Source organism: Rhinatrema bivittatum, chromosome 7, assembly GCF_901001135.1.
Source record: "Rhinatrema bivittatum chromosome 7, aRhiBiv1.1, whole genome shotgun sequence".
Classification (NCBI taxonomy): domain Eukaryota; kingdom Metazoa; phylum Chordata; class Amphibia; order Gymnophiona; family Rhinatrematidae; genus Rhinatrema; species Rhinatrema bivittatum.
The window spans coordinates 188,348,397-188,370,300 of record NC_042621.1 but is presented as its reverse complement, the minus strand read 5'-3'; the positions used below and the strand labels follow the sequence as shown (position 1 = coordinate 188,370,300).

Below are 21,904 nucleotides of genomic sequence, written 5' to 3'. Positions count from 1 at the left end.
TCTTAATAACAACATGTCTGAGTGTGTGGCTGTACATTGCTGTATTTGTCTGCCTTCCCTCGGATGCCTTGGAGCATGGATTTCTCCTGATAGCAGCTTGCTGAAATGGCTAATTCTCTTCAATATCCCCAGCCTTGGCTGTAACTGCCTCCATTTCTTTCCCAGTTACTGTCTGATTATATACTGATGATTTTGTCAAGACAGTGAAGGAGAAAAGGTCAACACTGAGATACCTGGGACGCGCTGGCAGTGAGAGGGTAGGCCGAGGCTGGCACGCACTGGCTGCGCCGTCTGCTTTGCTACTCTGACCGATGAGATACTAACTGCTTGCATCCACACCTGGGGACTGACATAGCAGCCAGTAGGATGCCACATCTAGCTGAACCTTTCAATCACGATCATGTGCCTCAGCAAAATCAAGGCAATGATACTGCCAGACCATGTACCAGTTACCTTCTGTTCCACTCTGAGAGCCTATTGACGGGCTGTGTGTCTCAGCTGCTTTAAGCCAGACACATCTGAGCGACTAAGCAACTGCCCATTTCCCCATCTTAAAGACTGTCAAACAAGCATCCCAGTTGATCTCTAACAACTTGTTAATAATGGATCCAGCTATTCCTTTGTGTGAATGCACGCAGCTCCAAACCCCAAACCAAGCTGACAATCAGTTGTTATTTTAGTCATTCCCTTATTCAGAATTTGTAGAGTGCCTGCAATATATGTGTGAATAGAAGGGTTTTGATCCTTTATGATAACAGAGTTTCATAGGTGTTACCATGCCACTGTGTACATGCATCATTACTACAAGAACTTGGAGACCAGATCCCCTATTTCCATATGAATATTTCATTTTCCGTACCAGATATATGTGTGTGTTGGGAGCTTTAACTATCGTTAAACAGGCTACAGAACACGCGTTCTGTGAATAAATTGAGGATATCCTGATGACTCTTCTCACACTTTTAACCCAAAACACCATTCGCTAAAAGGCTCACTAATATTCTTTACTTTCCCATATATCAGCTGTACAGTTCCAGATATGTTACTGAAAAAGGACAAGCCAAGTAATTTGGTCAGTTCAGCAGTTCCAGGGAACACTGCTGAAATGTGCAGCCAGCATGCAGCCATCTAAGTAGTATGACTTTGTCCATAATAAAATATATGCAAAACGATTATCAAACCTCAGCCCTAAGCAAACATCACTTTCCTAGACAGGAAGACATTATCATTGAATATTCCTGCAGTAAATATATAAAATAGTAGCACATTAAAACTGAAAATAAACATTTAGTAAGATACCATTTTTCTCACTCATCTCTAAGTTGCTAGATATCACATATAAACACTTTTTTTTTTTTCCCTTGCAGAGGGAAGGCAGCAGTGCCTCATTCCCCGTCTGAATGAACTGCTGCCTTCCCTTGCAGAGGGAAGGCAGCAGTTCATTCTCCGCTCCCTCGCTCCCCGATTGGCCGCCCAATCGGGGAGCGGAGAATGAACTGTTTTTTTTTACAGCGTCCGGGGGGGGGGGGGGGGGGGGGAGTGACTCGAGCGAAGGCACACTGCCCGATTGGCCGGTGCTGGGCAAGCCTTGCCCAGCACCGGCCAATCGGGCAGTGTGCCTTCGCTCGAGTTTCTTTCCTACATATGTCACGGAGTTTTTTGCCGGTCCGCGGCGCGCGCTCCCGGTCTCTCCCGCTGCCGTTGCCGCTGGGCTGTCTCACGTTCAAGCCCAGTGGAAACGGCAGCGGTGTTGGAAGAAGCTATGGCACCCGCGGCTGGGCCTTTTCTTCTTCCCGCGCCTGCCCCTCCCGTGACCCGAAACAGGAAGTGATACACGGAGCGGTGCGCGGGAAGGAGAAAGAGCCGTGCCGCGTCGGCTGCAGCATCGGCCCCCGAGCAATTGAACCAGCCAGCAATCGAGAAGAGAGTCAGCAGCATGAGCCTCCCGCGGCCGAAGGGATTCTTCTTTCTTGGCCTGCGGGGGCTCATGCTGCTGACTCTCTTCTCGATTGCCGGCTGGTTCAATTGCTCGGGGGCCGATGCTGCAGCCGACGCGGCACGGCTCTTTCTCCTTCCCGCGCACCGCTCCCTGTATCACTTCCTGTTTCGGGTCACGGGAGGGGCAGGCGCGGGAAGAAGAAAAGGCCCAGCCGCGGGTGCCATAGCTTCTTCCAACACCGCTGCCGTTTCCACTGGGCTTGAACGTGAGACAGCCCAGCGGCAACGGCAGCGGGAGAGACCGGGAGCGCGCGCTGCGGACCGGCAAAAAACTCCGTGACATATGTAGGGGGAAGAGGAAGTGAGTAAGAGAGAGTGAGAAGCAGCCAGCCAGCCTGTGTGTGATTGAGTGGTCAGAGAGCTGATGTGTGTGTGTATGTGAGAGACAATGAAAGTGATTGCTCAGGGAGATGACTGATGTGTATGTGAGAGTGTGAGGCATTAGTCAGGGAGGTGACTGATGTGTGTGTGTGTGTGTGTGTGTGTGTGAGAAAAAGCATGGAAGTGAGAAGTCTGGGTATGTGGGAAAGCATGAGCATAAGAAGCCTGGAGTTGTGGGAGTGAGAAACCTGGGTGAGTGTGCATGCAAGAGAGAGAGAGACTGCTTGGTAAGGTGACTGTGTGTGTGAGAGAAAAAGACTGGTGTGTGTGAATGTGAGAGAATGTGATTCAGGGAATGAGAAGCCTGTGCACGTGGAGAGTGAGCATGGAAATGAGAGAGACTGGTGTGTGTGTAACAGAGAGAAAGTGATTATGGGAATGAGAAGCCTGTGCATGTGAAGAGAGTGAGCATGAGAGTGAGAAACCTGGGTGTGTGTGAGACACAGCATGGGAGGGAGAAGCCTGTATATCTGAAAGAGAACTTGGGAGTGGGAAGCCTGTGTGTGTGTGTATGCATGAGTGAGATCAGGTGACTGGTGTGTGTGTGTGAGAGAGAGAGAGAGAAAAAGTGATTATGGGAATGAGAAGCCTGTGCATGTGAAGAGTGAGCATGGGAGTGAGAAACCTGGGTGTGTGTGAGACACATCATGGGAGGGAGAAGCCGGTATATCTGAAAGAGAACATGGGAGTGAGAGACTGGTGTGTGTGTGTGAGAGAGAAAGAAAGTGATTTTGGGAATGAGAAGCCTGTGCATGTGGAGAGAACAAGCATGGGAGTGAGAGACTGGTGAGTGAGTGTGTGTGTGAGAGAGAGAGACAGAGAAAGTGATTATGAGAGTGAGAAGACCATATATGCAAGTAGAACACGGGAGTGGGAAGCCTGTGTGTGTGTGTGTGTGTGTGTGTATGGCATGAGAGAAACTGTTCAGGAAGGTGACTGGTGTGTGTGTGCCAAAGACTGTTTGGGAGATGATTGGTGTGTGAGAGACAGAAACTGGTCATGGGGGCATGATTGGTATGGTGTGTGTGTGAGAGACATGGGCACTAAGGAAGAGGACCATAAGTATAGAGCTTAGCTTCTACTGCTGCTTCTGGTGTGTGCCATGGCCTGCAGGGAAGGGGAGTAGGAGAGCTGCTGGAGGGGGTAAGTAAAGGTGGCTTTAAGTTTATTTTTCTTGACTGCCATTTTAATTGTATGATGTCTGCTTTTTTGAAATATTTTATTGGTGTTTGGAGAATGTTTAATAGTTTTTATGAGTTTTTAATTGTTGGATGTTATTCTGTTCATAGCTATTTAGAAACATTTATTCTGCTTATTAGTATAGTTTTACAATTATTTCTGTTTGGGGATCTATAGCTGCTTGTTAGTTCTGTTTTCCTAATAAGAGGTGTATTGGTGTTTAGGGTCTGATGTAATATTTGTAGTGTTGCATTTTCATAGATAGGGTTGCTCCTGTTTGAGTGTATTCCATAATACAAGTGTAACTGTGTGCAGATTAGTTTATGTGCATTACTACAGATCCTGGGAGTATGTTAGGTCGGTTCTGTGTCTGTTACCGAGATGAGATATTTTGCTAGCATGTAAGCGTTTGTATCTGTCTTATTTGTTGTGTTTTCTCAGAGGACATACATTGGTGGTAAACTGCTATCTTTTCATAAGGAGGGCTATTGAGAACTGAGTTAATTATATTAGTCCGGCCCTCTAAAACCATCCCAATTTCTCATGTGGCCCCATGGGAAAATTAATTGCCCACCCCTGGTGTAGGGGGTTAGGGGCCCCTTTGACATTCAATGTGAGATGTAGAACAGAACAGTGCTCTCTTGTGAATATTTGATGACCCCCAGAGTGAGGAAGATGAGATTTGTGCAATGTTCTCAGATTACCCAGGTAGAGAGTCCATCAAGCTAGATTGAGAGAACATTGCACAAATATCATCTTTGACTGAGTTTCCTCACTCCAAGGGTCATCAAATCTTTACAAAAGAGCACTGTTCTGTTCATGTGTCTCACTTTGAATGTCAAAGTGGCTCCTAACCCCCTACACTAATACCTAAACCTCACCTTGAGTCACTAGGTGGGCCTCACATAGAGATATTTTATTTATTTATTTATTTAGATTTTTTATATTCCGCTTTTTGCACTTTTTTCAGCGCTTCAAAGTGGATTACATTCAGGTACTGTAGGGATTTCCCTATCTCCAGAGGGCTTACTCCTCCTATCTAGGGTTAGGGCATTATGGCTCGGCGCTCTCTCTCCCCCCCCCCCCCCCCCCCGTGGTATTATGTAAGAAATACCACATTCTGGCACTTATCTCAAAGTGTGAAACAGTTATCGCGATGTGTGGTAACTTAGCTCTTCGCATAGGGGTAGATTTTCAAACCGCGCGATTTGGCGTACTTTTGGTGGCGCATCAGGCGCAAGCAAAAGTATGCGGGATTTTAGTAGATACGCGCGTAGCCGCGCGTATCCGCTAAAATCCTGGATCGGTGCGCGCAAGGCTATCGATTCCGTATAGCCGGCGTGCGCCGAGCCGCGCAGCCTACCCCCGTTCCCTCCGAGGCCGCTCCGAAATCGGAGCGGCCTCGGAGGGAACTTTCTTTTGCCCTCCCCTCACCTTCCCCTCCCTTACCCACCCGCCCGGCCCTGTCTAAACCCCCCACTTACCGCCTCCCGGAGGGAGACGTAAATCCCCGCGCGCCAGCGGGCCACTTGCGCGCCGGGACGGAACCTGGGGGCGGGTACGGAGGGCGCTGCCACGCCCCCGGGCCCGCCCCCAAAACGCTGCCGACACACCCCCAAAACACCGCGCCGACCGGGCCCGCCCCCGACACGCCCCCCTCAGAAAACCCCGGGACTTGCGCGAGTCCCGGGGCTCTGCGCGCGCCGGTAGGCCTATGTAAAATAGGCGCACCGGCGCGCAGGGCCCTGCTCGCCTAAATCTGCCTGGATTTAGGCGGATTTAGGCGAGCAGGGCTCTTAAAATCCACCCCATAGGTATTAGCTCAATTTGCAATAAACTCCCTTTTACCATAAAACACACCCCTTTTCCCATTGCATGCGACATTTACCACATTTTGATAAATCCAGGCCTTAGATTGTAAGCCCTCTGGATAGGGAAAATACCTACATTACCTGAATGTAATCTGCTTTGAAATACTGAAAAAAGTGTGAAAAGCAGAATATAAAAATCTAAATAAATAAAATAAATCAGCATCGGGAAGTAATGTTCTTCTTTTTGTCTTTCCTCAAATCTTAACATTCTGCATATTTCCAAAAGTAGCTCAGTTAGTAATTAGGATTTCTGCTTAAACCAACTAGATTTTACATGCCTGCTACATGCCCTTTTGTCTGACAACTTCTGCAAGCAACTAGGAAATTATTCAGTACAAAAGGGAGAGGTGAGATCTTCAGCTAAAGCACTAGAACTACATACTGTATCCAATCACCTCTACACCGGGGACTCATGAGGCTTAGTCACCTCTCTGTCAACAACTCTGCATGAGGAGAAATCACTTTATTTCCCTCTGTCTCTGTCAACTGGACTGGGTAATAGCATTGCTCCATCTCTCTCTCGCATAGATGGAGCCAAAACGTGCTGAAAGAAAGAAAATAATGCTCCTCCAGGGCATTAGAAGATTCCTATTTTGGGTGTATCAGTGTCATTCATATGAGTCAAAACTAGGCTATGATGCTATCCACCTCTGAAGGGCCTGCATGGAGGTTTGTGAAGTGCTGAAAGTGTAAGTCCTTTGGCATCCTATATGAATAAGAAACACCCGATGTTTGGATGCCTTGATAGAATCCCTGTTAAAATTAGAATTTACTTTACAAATTACTTTACAAGTCCTTTGACTCACTCCCTTGGTGTTCTCTTATGTCCGTATTTGCAGATTTCTTGATAATTCCTTGATGGGGGTCCCTCATAAACATGTTTTCACAAATTCTCTAGGGAAATTGGATATTCTACTGTGATTTTGGAGATGCTGTTTTTTGGATATACTGTTCTTCATCACACTGTCATTGATTGGATTGGGCTTCTGTCTCTTCTGACACAGCCAGAGTGGTGAAACACAGTCCATGTCAGGGGGCCGAAATCAGCTCCTTTTGATATGATTATTAATAAAAGTGGAATTGCCTCACAATCTTGAATCCTTTTGTTACCTTGTGGATCCTAATGTGCTTAGCATTACACCTTTTGTATTTGGACATTACTTCATGTATGAGTGTTATGTGTTGAAGCCTTAGTTGTGGTTTATGTGTGTGGTATGAAGGAGCAATGTGAATGATATATGTGCACACTAAATTTTATGATAGAAAAAAGACCGCATGTCACGATTTTTTATTATAACAGATGCAAAACAACACACAAAAAAAAAAAAAGACCGCATGTCACAATATTACATAGTCCTATACATTTTCATTGTGTGTAAGTCATGATTGCTAACATGACTTACACACAGCACTGTCATTGCTTTATGACAGGACTGTGTATGCTATGTGATATCCCTGTAGTCTTGGAGAGACACAGTCCCATGAACGTCTTGCTGTGTCTTTGAACATGTGAGAGATATATATACACTACTGACTTAATTTTCAAAAGGGATATGGGCTTATTCATGTAGATGTGCAACACACACATGATTTTACAAAAGGATGACATACGTGCGAATACCAATGTTCGCAAGCAAAAGTAAGTGCAAATCTAGGAATCACCATAGACAAAGAACTTTCTTTCAAAACCCACATAACCAACAAAATTAAGGAAGGATACCACAAACTTTTAACGCTCAGACGTCTCAAACCCTTCCTTGCACAGGATGACTTCAGAACAGTCTTGCAACTACTCATCTTCTCCAACCTAGACTACTGCAACTCTCTACTCCTTGGCCTACCACTTGCTACCATCCACCTTCTCCAGATCCTACAGAACACTGCCGACAGAATTCTGACTGGATTAAAAAAACATGAGCACATTACACCAACCCTCATCTCTTTACACTGATTTCCAATAAAATACCGCATAAATACAAAGTACTTACAATACTGCATAAAATAATCCAAGGACTTCAAAACAACTGGCTAAGCAAATTCATCATAATCCATGCTCCAAAACGGAACTTACGCTCAACGAACAAAGGCTTCCTCAAAATCCCTCACACCAGAACCACAAAACTAAACACAACCCGCGAAAGAGCCATATCCATTGCCAGCCCCATGCTATGGAATGCAATACCAATGGATATAAGAAATGAACCAAACATCAAAACTTTCAAAAAAGACTTGAAAACCTGACTTTTCACCAGAGTCTAGTCAAACTCACTCAATCAACAAGACCAACAATCAACCATGCAACCCAACACCAAGAAAAACGCTCCGTACCCCAATCAATTAACTCCCACCATCCAAACACCTAAGTCAATGTACAACTGTACTCATTTCACTTACTACCACAAGTATGAACACTGCTGTGATAGCAGATTGCTAAAATATAACAATTGTTTTATAAGTATTCAACTAAGAACCAAACCTCAAAACTTTCCTTCTTGTTGACATTTTGATGCTTTGACCTCTGAACCAATGTTATTTCACAAGCACTGTAAACCATTCTGATGGCGAAACTGAATGACGGTACACAAACACGTCAAACAAACAAATAAATAAATAAAATGGGCATGCTTTGAGCTTGTGTTGCAACTTTGCATGTACTTTGACCTTTTAGAGAATAACTTTTGAACAACTACGAGCGGCCTCATATATACTCATATACAGGTTTGCGCAGATTTACTATTGTATTTTAGAATGTGCATGGATGTGTCTGCACAGCTCCTAAAACACATGTATCAATGGCTCCAAAAGTATGCACAGACTTTTTATTTTCACTTACAAATATGTGCATGCTTTGAAATGTTCATGCATACCCAGAAACTTGAACACACTAATGCTTTTACATGCACAAACATGCACACTTACTGTTTTGTCGAGGTAGGTTAGTTTCAAAATGCCCCCCCTCCCCCCTCGACAAGGCAGCCAAATTTCAACACCAAGGACGTGTCTAGGCTGGCATCTTTGGTGTGAGGAACAAAGTCCCCCTTTTCCCCATCCCTGTTATCAGGAAGAACAATAGGCAAATACGGCACCAAATTCAATTGCAGAGTAAGTACATTGTGGTAGTAAGAAGGTGGATGGAGGTAAATAGTGAGAGTAGAGGTAGGGGGAGTTAGGGGTGGATGTGGGGACTTTTGAGTGTATTTGAGGGGTAGGGAAGAGTGGGGGCTTTTGGAGGATTTGGTGGTCTTTTGGGGATGGGGGATGATGGAGGTTTTGGGGGGTTGGGGAGAGTTGAGGGTTTTCAGGGGGTTTTGAGAGTGGGGAAAATGTAGTGGGCTTTTGGGGCGGGAGAGGATTGTGCTGCCTTTATTAGTGTGTTGCTAATTTTGTTAGCTTCTCTATTTTCTGTTAACAGTCCACCATTTGCCTTTTCATTCTGTTCAGGTGGATGGTGGTACAACCCCACTGCTATTTTATTCCCCTTCTCACATGGAAGTTCAATCCATTAGGATTCCACACTGCATTTTTGTTCTTGCAGAACTTTTATCCTGTTTGACTCTATGCCTTCTTTAACATATAGCACCACTCCTCCCCCAATTTGAACCATCCTATCATTGCGAATATAATTTGTATCCTGGTATCATAATGTCCCATTGGTTATCGTCCTTCCACCAAGTTTCTGAGATGCCAGTTATATCTACCTCTTGATTCAGAGCTATTTATTTCAGTTCTCCCATCTTATTTTTCAGACTTGAAGCATTTGCATAAAGACATTTCAAAGTAGGTATTTTGTTTGCATTAACAATGTGCTTATCAGTTGATAGGGGTAATTTAGGATCTTTTTGCTCTATCTGCTCTTTACTTAAAGGCCATGGGGTTACTTTAGAATTTAATGGAACCTCTTTCTCAGGATGCTCTAACATCCCTGCTTTGTTAGTATTCTTTAAAGAGTCTTCATTCTGAATGATGTGCTTCTGAGTGACTGTCAGCTTCCCCCCATCATCTAGTTTAAAAGCCACTGTATCTCCTTTTTAAAGGTAAGTGCCAGCAGCCTGGTTCCACTCTGGTTAAGGTGGTGCCCATCCCATTGGAATTTGGTCCCCCTTCCTCAGAATGTTTCCCACTTCCCAGCAAATCTCAAACTTTCTTCCCTGCACCATCCTCTCGTCCTTGTATTGAAAATCTGGAGCGTAGCCTGCCTCTGGGGTCAGGCTATTAGTTTCTTTAGGATCTTAGATACATCTACCCTACAAACTTCATGTAGACTGATGTCTGGAGTGAGCTGAGGGAAATTACAGTTTATTTATTTACGGGTTTTTTATATACCGGGGCACGTAAGTAACATCACCTCGGTTTACATTCAAACATTAATTCAGCATATTGCTTTACATTATAACATTAAAAGCTGAAAGAATACAAATCCATGTAAAAACTTTGTATAACGAAAATAAATATCAGAATATGAGTGTCTGTGGGATTAAACTAGAACGCAAAGCAAAGGACCCAGTTCAAGCATAGTAGGCTTTTTTGTATAGCCAGGTTTTTAAGTTTTGTTTAAATTTTTTGTAGCAATCTTCCTGTCGTAATTCTGATGGCATGGTGTTCCATAGTCTGGATCCAGCAATGATGAAAGAACGTTCTTTTGTAGAGGACAGATTAGTCAGGTTGGGTGCAGGGATCTTCAGTTTAGCTAAATGCTGGAATCTGGTTGGGCGGATTGATGTTCTGAATTGTTCTGACCCAGCTTCAGGTGACAGCCAAGCTCTGAAGGCTTGCTTTGTCACAGTGTAAGTGGGTGAGGGGGCGAGGTATTGGGAACACCAAGGAGTCCCTGATAGCTCACAACTAGAAGCTTTAAAGTGAGAGCCCTCAAATACTCCTTTTGCCTACCTGGACCGGGGCCCAGGAAACATCTGTGTGCTGTCAGGCAAATCTCCCTGGGAAGTCGTGTCTTTCAGAGATATTAAGTGGAGGCATGACGACGAAGAGATTTATAGCTGGAAGTTGGAGGCCTTGTGGAGGTAAGCTGTCCGATACCGGGTAAGAATGCCAGTGTAAGGAGGAAGAAGGTGAGGATGCGGCCTGCACTCAGCTCAGCCACCTGCAGTACTCCAGGCATGTCTTCTTCAATGTGGGTTTAGACAGACTTTTTTTTAACTCTAACTTTAATTTATAGCACCATCATTAGGGAGATAGGGGCAGTTGATTAGAAGTTTAAGCAGACTGCTTCTGCAGAAAGGCGCTGCTACTAGCCTATCAAAATGAAATCTGCTCTCTGCTGGAAGGTTTGTTATAGGTGAAAGAGCCACCAACTGTCAATTCTTTGTCTCCCCATTGACTTACATTTGTATTTGGGAAGCTGAAGAATGTTTCCCTCTTTACCGTATACCAGTGTTTGTGGCTTGGCTGCACTCACATCTCTGGCACTTAGAGGAAGTGAGACCAAACTGGTGACTCATCGCTTGAATGTGTTGTGCCCACTGAAGGAAGGACATTCTGGGAGCTAAGTATAGAAGGCAGCCCCTAATTACCTGGTATGCAACAGAGGCTGATGTAAGGTTTGAGGACTGCAGCAGGGAGGTGAGGGGACAGAGCAGCAGGCCAAGGTACATGCATGGCAATGTGCGCATGTGAGAGGGAACGGGAATGCAGTAGGCTACGTTGAAAGGGACAATTAGAATGTTTCTAGCATGCAGAAGAAAGGGACTCACACAAGATTAAAATAAATAGAAAACTTGTGTCAAAAATATAAAGCTTAAAACTTTAACAAATTATACACAATAAAAAAGTATGGGGAAAGGAGTAGGAAAACCTAGAGATACAATTATTTACAGAATAGGAAAAGAGCCCATGAACTTCTGGAGACCAGGTCCTGATTGTCCAGTACAATACTGGAAGTGTAAAATGAAAGGGTAGGAAAATTAAGGGAGATAAATGAGGAGATTGTCCTACGTGAAGTAAAGGTAGAAGGAAGGAAAAGAACATTTTCAGAAACATGTTTCTGGTTTTGGTGCTAGCCCCTACTGCAGAGCTGACAAGTGTCCCACTTCCAAGAGGAAGAAACTTGGGCCAGTCCTAATTGTAAACTTACTCTCCAAATCGTGTTGCATCTATCATGCCAATAAAGTTATATGATTCTGTTTCTGAATCCATATACGCCTATTAGCTCTTGCCTTACCACAAGCCGACAATGCTCCCCTTGCCCCTAAACCTCCCCCACCCCCAAAATCCCCCTAGTTTCCCTATGACCAAAATCCCCACCAAGGCTCTGAACCCTCCACAATCCCAAAAGAACTTCCTACCCACCAAAAGCTCCCTCCGCTCCCCACCTTCTAATCCACAAAAAGCCCCCCAAAACCATACCTAATCTCCTCTACCCCCCACCTACCTTACTAGTTCCCACAATGTATCTTCCCTGTGAGGGTAGGTAGCTCTGCAATTAAATTCAGCCTGCAGATCTCTCCAAGCCTGCCACATTTGCCTCTTGTTGCTCTTGACTCCAAGGATAGAGAAGAGGAAGACTCCTTTTTTCACCACCAGGGATACTAGCCTAAGCATGTCCCTGGATGTTTAATTTGGCTGCCTTGCTGGGGGGGGGATCTTGGAATGAACCCAGCAAAACAGGAAGTACGTGTGCGCATCTTTTTATCTTTATTTAAAATTTATTTATCGCCTATACCCTAGGTAATGTACAAAGGATCTATGGAGACTACCTAAAACATGCATAAAACCATAAACACAATACAAAACATATAGTAAAACTTAAAAACATACATAAAATGATATGTACAATGCAAAACGTAAATTAAAAACATACGCATGTACAAGTTTCTGGGTAGATGTGAACATTTCAAAGTATGCACACATTTGTGCATGAAAATAAAAAGTATGCACTTACTTTTAGGGCCCTTGATATATATATATTTTAGAATCTATGCAGACTCATCCACACAGATTTTAAATCTGCGCAGTCCCATATATGCGCTATAAGGGGCTGCGCAGAGTTGTTTGAAAGTCATCCTCTAATTGTCATAGGATTATATAAATCTAGAAAGTGTGTAGAGTGCAAGTGTCAGGCATGAATGAATGAGAGTGTGTGTGAGAGAAAATAAATATGTGAATGGTAGGAAAATTAACCTTAGATTTGGATAAGAGGGAATGACTGCATATAGTACAGGTTAATGGAAGTGTTAGGGGAAGTCAAGTATTTTATCACAAGTTAGCTCTATGATCCCTGCTGGGAAAAGTGGTATTGGTCCTTTAAAACTCTTTTTCTCTTGAGAAATATTAGCCATGCTCACAAAATAGGGAAAGTTTTTAAAATGTATTTTATGGCATCTGAAAGAATAAAAGGAGAGCATTTGTTCCAGTTAGACTTCCTATTTTTCAAAAATGAGTTATAGGAATTAATGGGAGCTACATGACTGTAGTCAATCCTGCCTGAGACAGGAGCAAATATTGGGTGTTAGGTGCTCAGAGTTGCAAGTAAAAGGTAGGGACATGCAGAGGAATCATTTTCATTTGGTTTGTTCATTTGTTTCATAAGGCACCTTAATTTGTTTACTAGTTTCAAACAAAAAAACAATTTTTGTTTCATTAGATTTTTGTTTCCCATTAAAATCAATGGGGGAAGCAACACAGCCGATTTTGGGGTCCATAATTGGGATTTTCTAATAATTTGTAATGAAACTGGTGGGTAGACATCCTCAGAAGGGTGAAGGTATGACACTGAAACAAGCCTATCTTACTCTAGCACCAAAAGTGGCATGAAGAGCTCAAGGACCCGCAATGGGACAAACTAGTACCAACAGTGGCAGGAGTTCTCCATCGCACTGTCAGAGGAGCAAAGAAGCAGCAAAAGAGGCAGAAAAAACCAAAAGCGAGTACCGACAACAATGGCATAAACCCTTATAGGCAGCACAAGAGGCAAAATGGAACCATGAAGGAGGAAAAAGCAGAAAAGTTGGGAAGGAATAACCCCAAGGCACCAGATAAAGAGACAATGCAAAACAAGGAGTGGCATAAACTCAGCAAGGCACCATGACAGGTGCAAAGCAGCCTCCCCCCCCCCCCCCCCCCCCACGGTGGCAGGAATACCCCCAAGGTGTACAGTATAGGGTATGATAGCAAGGTAGAATGACAGCAAGACCCTCAAGGTGCAAAGTCTTGTATGGCAGCAAGGCAGAGTAGCATGGGAGATGCCTGTCTTCCTGTTGAAGAACTTCCACTTGTCAGATTTAATACAAAAAATGATCTATCATCAGTATTATATTTGTAATAATTTTCTGGTGCTGCAACACTTTTCTATTCCTACTGAAATCTTTACCACATTCAGAACATATAAAGATCTCTCCTATGCTTTTTTTCTGTTTTGCCTGCATTTTTTCTTTCTGAATGAGGGGTTTTGGGGACAAAATACCCCAGTATAACCAAGAAAGAAGGAGAACTAGGAGAACTAGGCTGAGACTGTAAAACAGTAGAACCAAACAAAGAACCAGAAAGGGAAAAAACACCTCAATATAACCATCAACCAAACAAAAAGGGGATGGGAGAACTAGACTGAAGTCCAAACAAGCAAACAACACAGAGGCATCAAACCTCCCAGGTACATATTAGGCATGGCAGGTATTTATTTAATTTATTTATTTATTTATTTAAAAGTTTTTTTTATATACCGCACATATGGGCACTTGCGTGTCCGTCTAGGCGGTTTACAAATTTACATACATAATAATGACAAAATAAAATTTACATACGTATTAAAAACAAAATAAAACTTATTAGGTTGGCAGATATCATTGAGGCAGATATCATTGAGCATTCTATTAATAGAATGACCCCCAAGGTGGTATATCAGAAGCATGGCAGATAGGCAGAGCAATGGTAACAAGACCCCTAAGGTGGCATTGCTTGTAGGCATAGTCGCAGGAAGACCTCTAAGATGGTATATCAGGGGCATGGTAGGTAGGCAGAGTTGTAGCAAGGCCTTCAAAGTGATTTGAGTCATCTTTCCACTTGCATGGAAAGTTTGAAAACCCAAGCAAAGGCAGACTGATTTTCAAAAACACCAGCTTTTCTATTCTTGCATCAGTTTTGAGTGATGAGGGCTCACAATGTTCCCTGCCATTGAGAAAACATATTCTCTGGACATACTGGTTGGTAGGCAGGAAAGATAGTGCTGAACCACCTTGGGTAGGTCTCTCCAGAGTGTGAACTTGGGTGCCAAATATGCCAGCACATCTGTGTCCATGATCTCAATGGGCTCTGTGAGAAGGCATGTCACAAATTTTCTGCTGGTGTCTCCTTTGCTGGGATGAGCACAGCTGTCTTTCTTGCTAACTATAGCCCGAACCAAGAGAGATGGTTTGTTGCAGGCAATATGGCTTTAGAATACTGAGGTAGGGGATGACATACTAGCTGACAGGATGATTCTCATGCTTGCACTATTCTCTGAGGTGGCCATTCTTTTCTGTGCTACATCCCACTGTGTGTCTGCCTCTGGCACTCAACACACCTTGGCTACCAGTAACTCCTTCATGAATGTGAGATGCTGGGACTGAAAGATTGCAAAGTATAGCAAGTGCATATGTATTATTTTCTGTGACAGATTTCAAATTCTCTGCACCCTGATGCTCCATCCCCACTAGAGCTGCTGCTAGTCCCTGCCTCAGCCAGGTCCCACTGTTGTGCTGTCAGAGAGAAGTAAGAGTGCATGTGATTGGTGAAATGGATGATACTCCTTTGTGCCTTAGCTAGTTGTGCCTGCATCTAACTACAACACTGGTTGTACAGGGTGGGGACTACCTTCCTACTAAATGTAGTTCTGTAGGGCACTTTCTTATTAGGGGCTAACATATACAGAAGACACTTAAGGCCCACATTCTCCACTATCTGCAGAGACTGCTCATCAAAGGAAATCATTTCTCTGATGTTCTTCATTACTTTTAAATGCTACCTGCCTCTTTCTCCAGGAGAGTGCTACAAAACACCATCCGATTTCCTTTATGGTGGGTTGCCACTTCAGACACATGGCTGGGAACTGCTAACATGCTACCTGAGTGGTGGAAGAGACCATAGGATCAACTTGGGGAAGAGTTTGCCCTTTTCAATCCTTTTCCTCTGGCTTTCACTTGGAGTGTCAGAATAGTTCCTCAGGCTAGTAGTGCCAACCTCCCCTGATGAAAATGCTGTGTGCTGCTTCTGCAGGTGACGCTGCGTACCAGCATTTGTGAGATGCCCCACTTGCTTCCCTTGACTGATATTCTTACTGCAATAAATACACTGAGCAAAATGTGGGTCCTTCTTAACTTTAAAGTGTCTCCAGATCAGGGATTTCTTCTGTGATCCCTTCTTTACATCCTTGTAGGCTAATGCTAGTACTAGAGTTGAGGTAGAGGGTAAACCCTGAGGAAAAATACCAGGAGCATTGCTCATGCTCTCTACCTGCACTGCCTGATCTTGCTGAGGTTGTTCTCATCACCGTCAGTATCATCTATCTCCTCTATCACTGACATGGAGACTAAGATGCTATTGATTAATCCTCCCAAATTTTCTTTGGCTACTAGCTCTTCAATATTTTCTGATTCAGGAAATATTAGGCAAGATTCTTCTTCAGAATCAATTGTTGAAAATACTATGTCTATTGCCTCAGAAACAGTAACCAATGTAGAGGCGCATGTAACTGATTCTGGCTGTTGCACTTTTTCTTCCTCTCTCCATGCCCCTGCCCTGTTACTGCCAGTCTTGGATGACTCTCCCACCTTTTCCTTCTGCACCAAAACAAGAGGGATAGGAAGACATGGTGGTGGCACAAATTGTACTCTTCAAATTTGAGTTTCTTCTACTTTGAGCTACCTTCCTCTCCTGCTATTCTGAACCTAAAAAAATCCTTCTTCAATTTAGGAACAGGATTGCCTTTTTTATTGCTGTCCCTGCCAAACTGCAAACCATGCCAATATTTTCTCCTCTCCCTTCTTCCGACATGTTGGAATTTGTTGAAGTGCACTGCCTACTGGGGGTTTGTATGTTACAAATAATACTGTAACTATACCCAATTTACAATACCACTCACTGTTTGTCACTCACAGACACATATACCATGCATATGTGCTGTGCTGTGTGCACTGGTGCTGACTGACTCCAAAACACAAAAAAATCATTAAACAGTAATAGACAAAAAAGAATGGCATCCTGGTAAGACTTTTATCTTCAGTCTCTTGAATGTGCACTGCTCACCTCACTGGTATACAGCCAGACACAAACAAAAAAATTCAGTAGCTCTGATGCAACTGCAACCTCCACATTGTCTAGTGTTTCCCTCCCTGACCCTCCCCCAGTGAAGAAAAATATCAAAGTTAGTAGCAGTACACTTCCTCTTTTTTTGGCACAGTGAGTGTGAGAGACCATTGCAGCCAACAGATAAACAAAAGCAGCCCTTTACCAGTGCCAAACTGCAAAGTTTGTAAGCTTTTTTAAAAGTCTAAGAGCTTCTAAAAGCACACCCTCCTCTGACCAAAGCTAAAGAGAAAATACAGAGCTTCTTGAACATACTTAGACTTTACAGTGAGAGGATGTCAGCATACTTGATCCAGATAGTAGCTATAAGCTAGATTTGAAAGATGTCTCATTGTGATTTGTCTTCTAGGTGGTTTCCTTTGCTACTTGTCCTGCCTTGGCTCTGTCAAGACTTTAACAAGGCAATGAGGTCACACAGGCAAAATCTGGTTCCTATAGTTACCAGTTGTTGTTTTTTCCTCAGCAGTATACAGCCATACACATCAATGGGCCATAGAAATGAATGGAAACATAAGCAAATGGGATGAAGAATATTTGTTTCATTCAAGGGATCCCTCCATTTATTTTGTGGGGCCACAAAAGAAATAAATATGGGATTATCTGTTATGTTTTATCCATTTGTTTAAAACAAATGCACATCCTTAATAAAAAGCATTTATGTATGTATTTGGGTGAATTAGTATTTTGGGGTATGTCTGTGTGCAGAGAAGAGGGTTCTAATGTGTCATTTATTCTGGATACCTATCCTGTGCATTGTTTTTTGCCTTTCTGAATATCCTTTATTTCGCCAAATATCTGCTAAATATCTCGTTTTACCACAATTGCTGTTCAGCAAAATGTGAATATTTCCTACTACTTGATCTCCAGAGACCCAAAGGAGTTGGAGAGTGACTCAATCCTTAATGATTTTCAAAACTTAGTCATATGCACATTTGAAATGAAGCCTTCAAATGAATCAAGGTTTTTTTTCTTTTATATAATTTCTTGTAAATGCATCTAAAGATGTGATATCTATTTTTACTAGTGCAAAAATTATGAAAATGAATGACTGAACTGTTGAAGGAGTAGAGTCATAAATGGCACAGTTACATGTCCTCATACTGTCATTTTCAGTGGTGTCAATACAGGTATAGCCACAAACCCTCTGTTGCTTTGCTCTTAGCAGCCATTATACGGTTAGCACAAACTCACCTCCTGCACAAATACTGGAAGGCTCGGCAGCCAAAATTTCAATGCATGATTTCTTCAGAATCTAAAAAGTGAAGCAAAGTTAGTAGCTGTAAATTTTGGGTGGCAGGTATTTTTCTGTTGTTTCATTTTTTTAAACTTAACAACACAGTACATCTTTCTTTTTCACTTACGGAGTCAATAACGCCCCTTAAAGCTTGAAATCCATCAATCACAGGGAAAACATGATCAATGTTGTCTGCAATGGTTGATAGCTGGAAAAACAAAAAACAACAAGAGGAAGAAGAAAACCATGAAAGCAGATGAAAACCAGCCGCTTTAACAGATACTTTACTTCTTGCATTCATTCCATTTTTTGGAACCAAAAGATATGATAAGCTCACGGAAAATTATAAAACAAATGCCAGAAAAACATGTTAAACATGGATGTGTTAATTTAATACCAAAGCATGATATGTACATGTATGCATAAAAACAAGGACACACATGAATAAGTTACCTGAGTTTCATTAAAATCCTTCACTCCAACACAGTAGACTATGGCCCCAAAGCTTCTGGCTCTGTCAGCCTGAAGAGAAGGAAGCACTGAAGTTACACACCAAGCAACTTTTGCATATTCAGGTAACTTTGGTGGGTGGGAGAGGAGAGAGAGATTTGTGAGGGATGAAGGCAATTAGGATAAAGAAAACAGAACCAAATGACCTCCCATGAAAATGCATTGGAATAACAGGCCTGTCTGAGAAGGGAAAGCAGAAAATATTTTGGTCAAAGAGGAGGGCTCCTGCTTCCCAAAGGACACAACAAAACATCCTAAATTAGCTGTTCAAGCCTCAAGCTCCAGTGTGCAACTCTGGCATAGAGCGGATGCACTTGTTCCCAAAATAGCCCAACCTGACGGTCACATTGCTCAATCTAACCTTTTCCCCTCGTTGTGAGGATACACACTGGATCCCAGGGTTTAGATCAAGCTTTACAAGATATTAAGGGCTTACCTCTTTCTCAGCATAGTAGAACTGAGCATCCTGCAGTTCCCCATCAGTTAAAGCAATTATCACACTGGCTGCCCTGACTCCTGCATTGTTGTGAAATAACATTGTTAGACTTAGGTTCAGCAGTAATGCATTACACGTCAAATCAATCTACAAGAGAAGATGCAAGGGAAGGTTAGCTTGCACCATTCACTGAAATCATGTACTAAAATATTTTAACATACAGAATGCAGATGGTTCAGATATAAAGCTAATATTTCTAGGATAAAAAGAATTAAGGGTCAAAAAATGTTGTAGGTGATACCTTTTTATTTGACTAACTTAATACAACTGAGACTAGCTTTTGAGCTTTTGTTCATTGCAGATGTATTAAGTTAGTCTAATATACTTAAAACTTGTTTGTTGACCCTTAATTCTACAAATCCAAATCCTTGGATTAGCATGGTAACCATAATTCTTTGCTTAAAACAAAAAAAAATTCAGATTCTGTTTGCATTTCTTGGACAGTGTTTGCATTTCTTTTATACTGCTATCTATCATAAAATCATCATTCATTTTGAATAGCCTCTGTATAGCATCAACTATTTTTCCAGATAGTTGTACAAACGTAGCAACTATAATTATCTCATGTTGCAAATGCGGGCAGGGCTAAGAGATTTCATTAAAAAAAAAAAAAAAAGAAAACCGTGGAGTTTAAAAAGGTGTCTGTCAAGAAGCAAACTCAAGAATGAAAACTAACAAAGTCAATAAAACAAACATTTTTATTGTAAGAGATATGAGCCAGTACTTTAAAATCAGTCATTGCTACACAGGGATATCATCATTTAGCAAATCACACTTTCCACTCCAGATACTTGGAGGTCAGAATGCTAGTGCAAACTATTTTGTGAAATGTAAATAGAATACCAGTGCCTACCTCCATAGTTTTCATGGTAAATTTGCTCATTTGCCTGTAAATATATATTTTAAAATATGTTAAGGTACAACAGCAACGCAGCAAAAGGTGGAGAACTTGATTCATATGTAAAATCAAAAAGGCCCTGTGGTGTTTACCTTTTTAAATCCTTCATGCATGAAGGTGTCTCCTCCAGGCACTTCATGCTGAAGGACCTCAAGACCTCTTCTTATGGCTTCCCTTGAAAAAATGCATCGAAACAGTTCTTATTTTTCTATTCCAAATCATTAGCATATAACAATACATAAACTTCAACATACGACCGTTACACGATCCTTCTCCTCTGGCTCCCCGCTCCCCCACCCCAACCTGACCATCTTCCATTTTGGCGCCTGTAACCTTCAGCCTTTACTAAACTCGTAACCCTCGACCTTTAGCAGATCTGTGTCTGGTGGCTCATAGCAGGTCCCTAGCCCCAAAACCATCTCCTTTATCAAACGCCTAATTGGATCCTAAACACATCCCTTATCACTGATGTTTCTCAAGTCCTGAAAATCCTGCAGTTTTTTATTAGATGCCATTAACGATGACCCATATCAGATCTTTAAAATCCAGACCCCTATAAGCTGCTGCACCAACCTGCTGTTTCTTTTCTTTTAACTTTCCTTTATCTATATACTGTAGCTGCATATGAAGACAATTGTTTTTCACAAGACAGACCAGCTACAATAGCTATAACATTCACAGTATGCATTTACTGTAGCACTGTACATATCCTGACTTGGATACATCATACTACGATATATATATATGACAGTGACTTTATAGCATTCTATACATCTCTGACAGACTTTTTTGAAGAAGCACTTTGATATTGTTACTGGTGTTACTTATGAGTGAGAGTGCTAAACACATTTCAAAGAAGCAAATAACTTTTCAAAAAAAATGTTTGTCCTCTCCACTGACTTTCTCTCGAAGCCATTTAGGTTGTAAATTGTAGACCATATTCCTCTAGAAACTCCGTGACAGGCCACAGAAGGGAGGTGGCGGGGAGTGTATCAATCACAATTGTTTGTATAAACAAATACATTTTTGCTTGTGCGAAGCTGTGTGTGGTGCTGTCACAGTACTACCCACCCGCAAGGAACACTTCAGTCTGGCTGACTTTTGGCTGGCCAGACCGACAGCTTTACTAGCCATTTCTGAGCTGATCTCCGACTACAGCCACGGGCCAGCTCCGTGGGAGAATGTAAAAGGCAGCATGGAAGGCCAACACAAAAAACAAACAAAGCTGGCTCGTTCCTTCAGATTCAAGCCCAGTTCGAGAAGGGCCATATAATTTATTCAAACACTGCGAAGGATGTAATGCCACAATACTACCTTAGAAACGGAGGAATGAATGTAACATTTGAAAAGGGACAGAAACTGATTGAAAGATCAATTTCACAGTGATCGAAGATAGTGGCACCAGTGACTGCTGTGCTGAAATAGTGGAGCACCGCAATCTTCAGTTTTGTTTAACTTTTTTAATTAACTAGAGATTTGAAGTAGGCAAAAAGGGCAATGGTTCAATTCTACTGATGCCACAAAGTTGGAGGAGGTACACTTATATTGAAAAATGATCTAGAAAAGCTAGAAAAAAGGACTGGCCAGTGGCCAATAAAATTCAATGCAAATAAAAGCACATGATACATCCAGAACAGAAAGATATACAAGCAAACTCCAGAGTGCATGGGTCAATGTTTCCCTAAACAAAGCTGGAAAAGGATCAAGGTGTTATAGTGGATCATAATTTAAATGTGCTGGCATGCAATAAGTAAAGAAGTGTGTGCAGCCTGAAGCAATTATACTACTGTACAAGGTCCTCGTTAAAGTGCAATCATTGTGGTACACAGTTATTTGGCAGCAAATCTGAAAGAAAAGATAGCAGGGAACAGGAAAAAAAACAGAAAGGAGTAAAAATAATTAAAGGGTGAGAGGCTTCCCCTAAAACTGAGACTGATGGGGGAATCTGAGTCTATTTTGTACGTGAATAAGAAGGCCTTAGCAAGTGCTGGCAGAAGCTCTTCCCTTGAAAAGTGTGGATGCAAGAAGAGCTTAAAGGGAACGAG

At 42.4% G+C, this 21,904-nt stretch overlaps 1 protein-coding gene across 2 annotated transcripts in view; it reads right to left on the bottom strand.

Moving 5' to 3' along the window:
• The window catches only part of ANTXRL (ANTXR like), a 166,944-nt gene that overhangs the window by 106,547 nt on the left and 38,493 nt on the right, over nt 1-21,904 (bottom strand). For both annotated transcript variants that reach the window (XM_029609652.1, XM_029609654.1), the window contains exons 4-9: nt 19,952-20,033; nt 19,815-19,848; nt 18,902-18,981; nt 18,409-18,477; nt 18,083-18,163; nt 17,913-17,973 (exon numbers count right to left, since the gene is read on the bottom strand). In XM_029609652.1, coding sequence (XP_029465512.1) covers nt 17,913-17,973; nt 18,083-18,163; nt 18,409-18,477; nt 18,902-18,981; nt 19,815-19,848; nt 19,952-20,033 — 407 coding nt within the window. The remainder of the gene's footprint in view (nt 1-17,912; nt 17,974-18,082; nt 18,164-18,408; nt 18,478-18,901; nt 18,982-19,814; nt 19,849-19,951; nt 20,034-21,904) is intronic.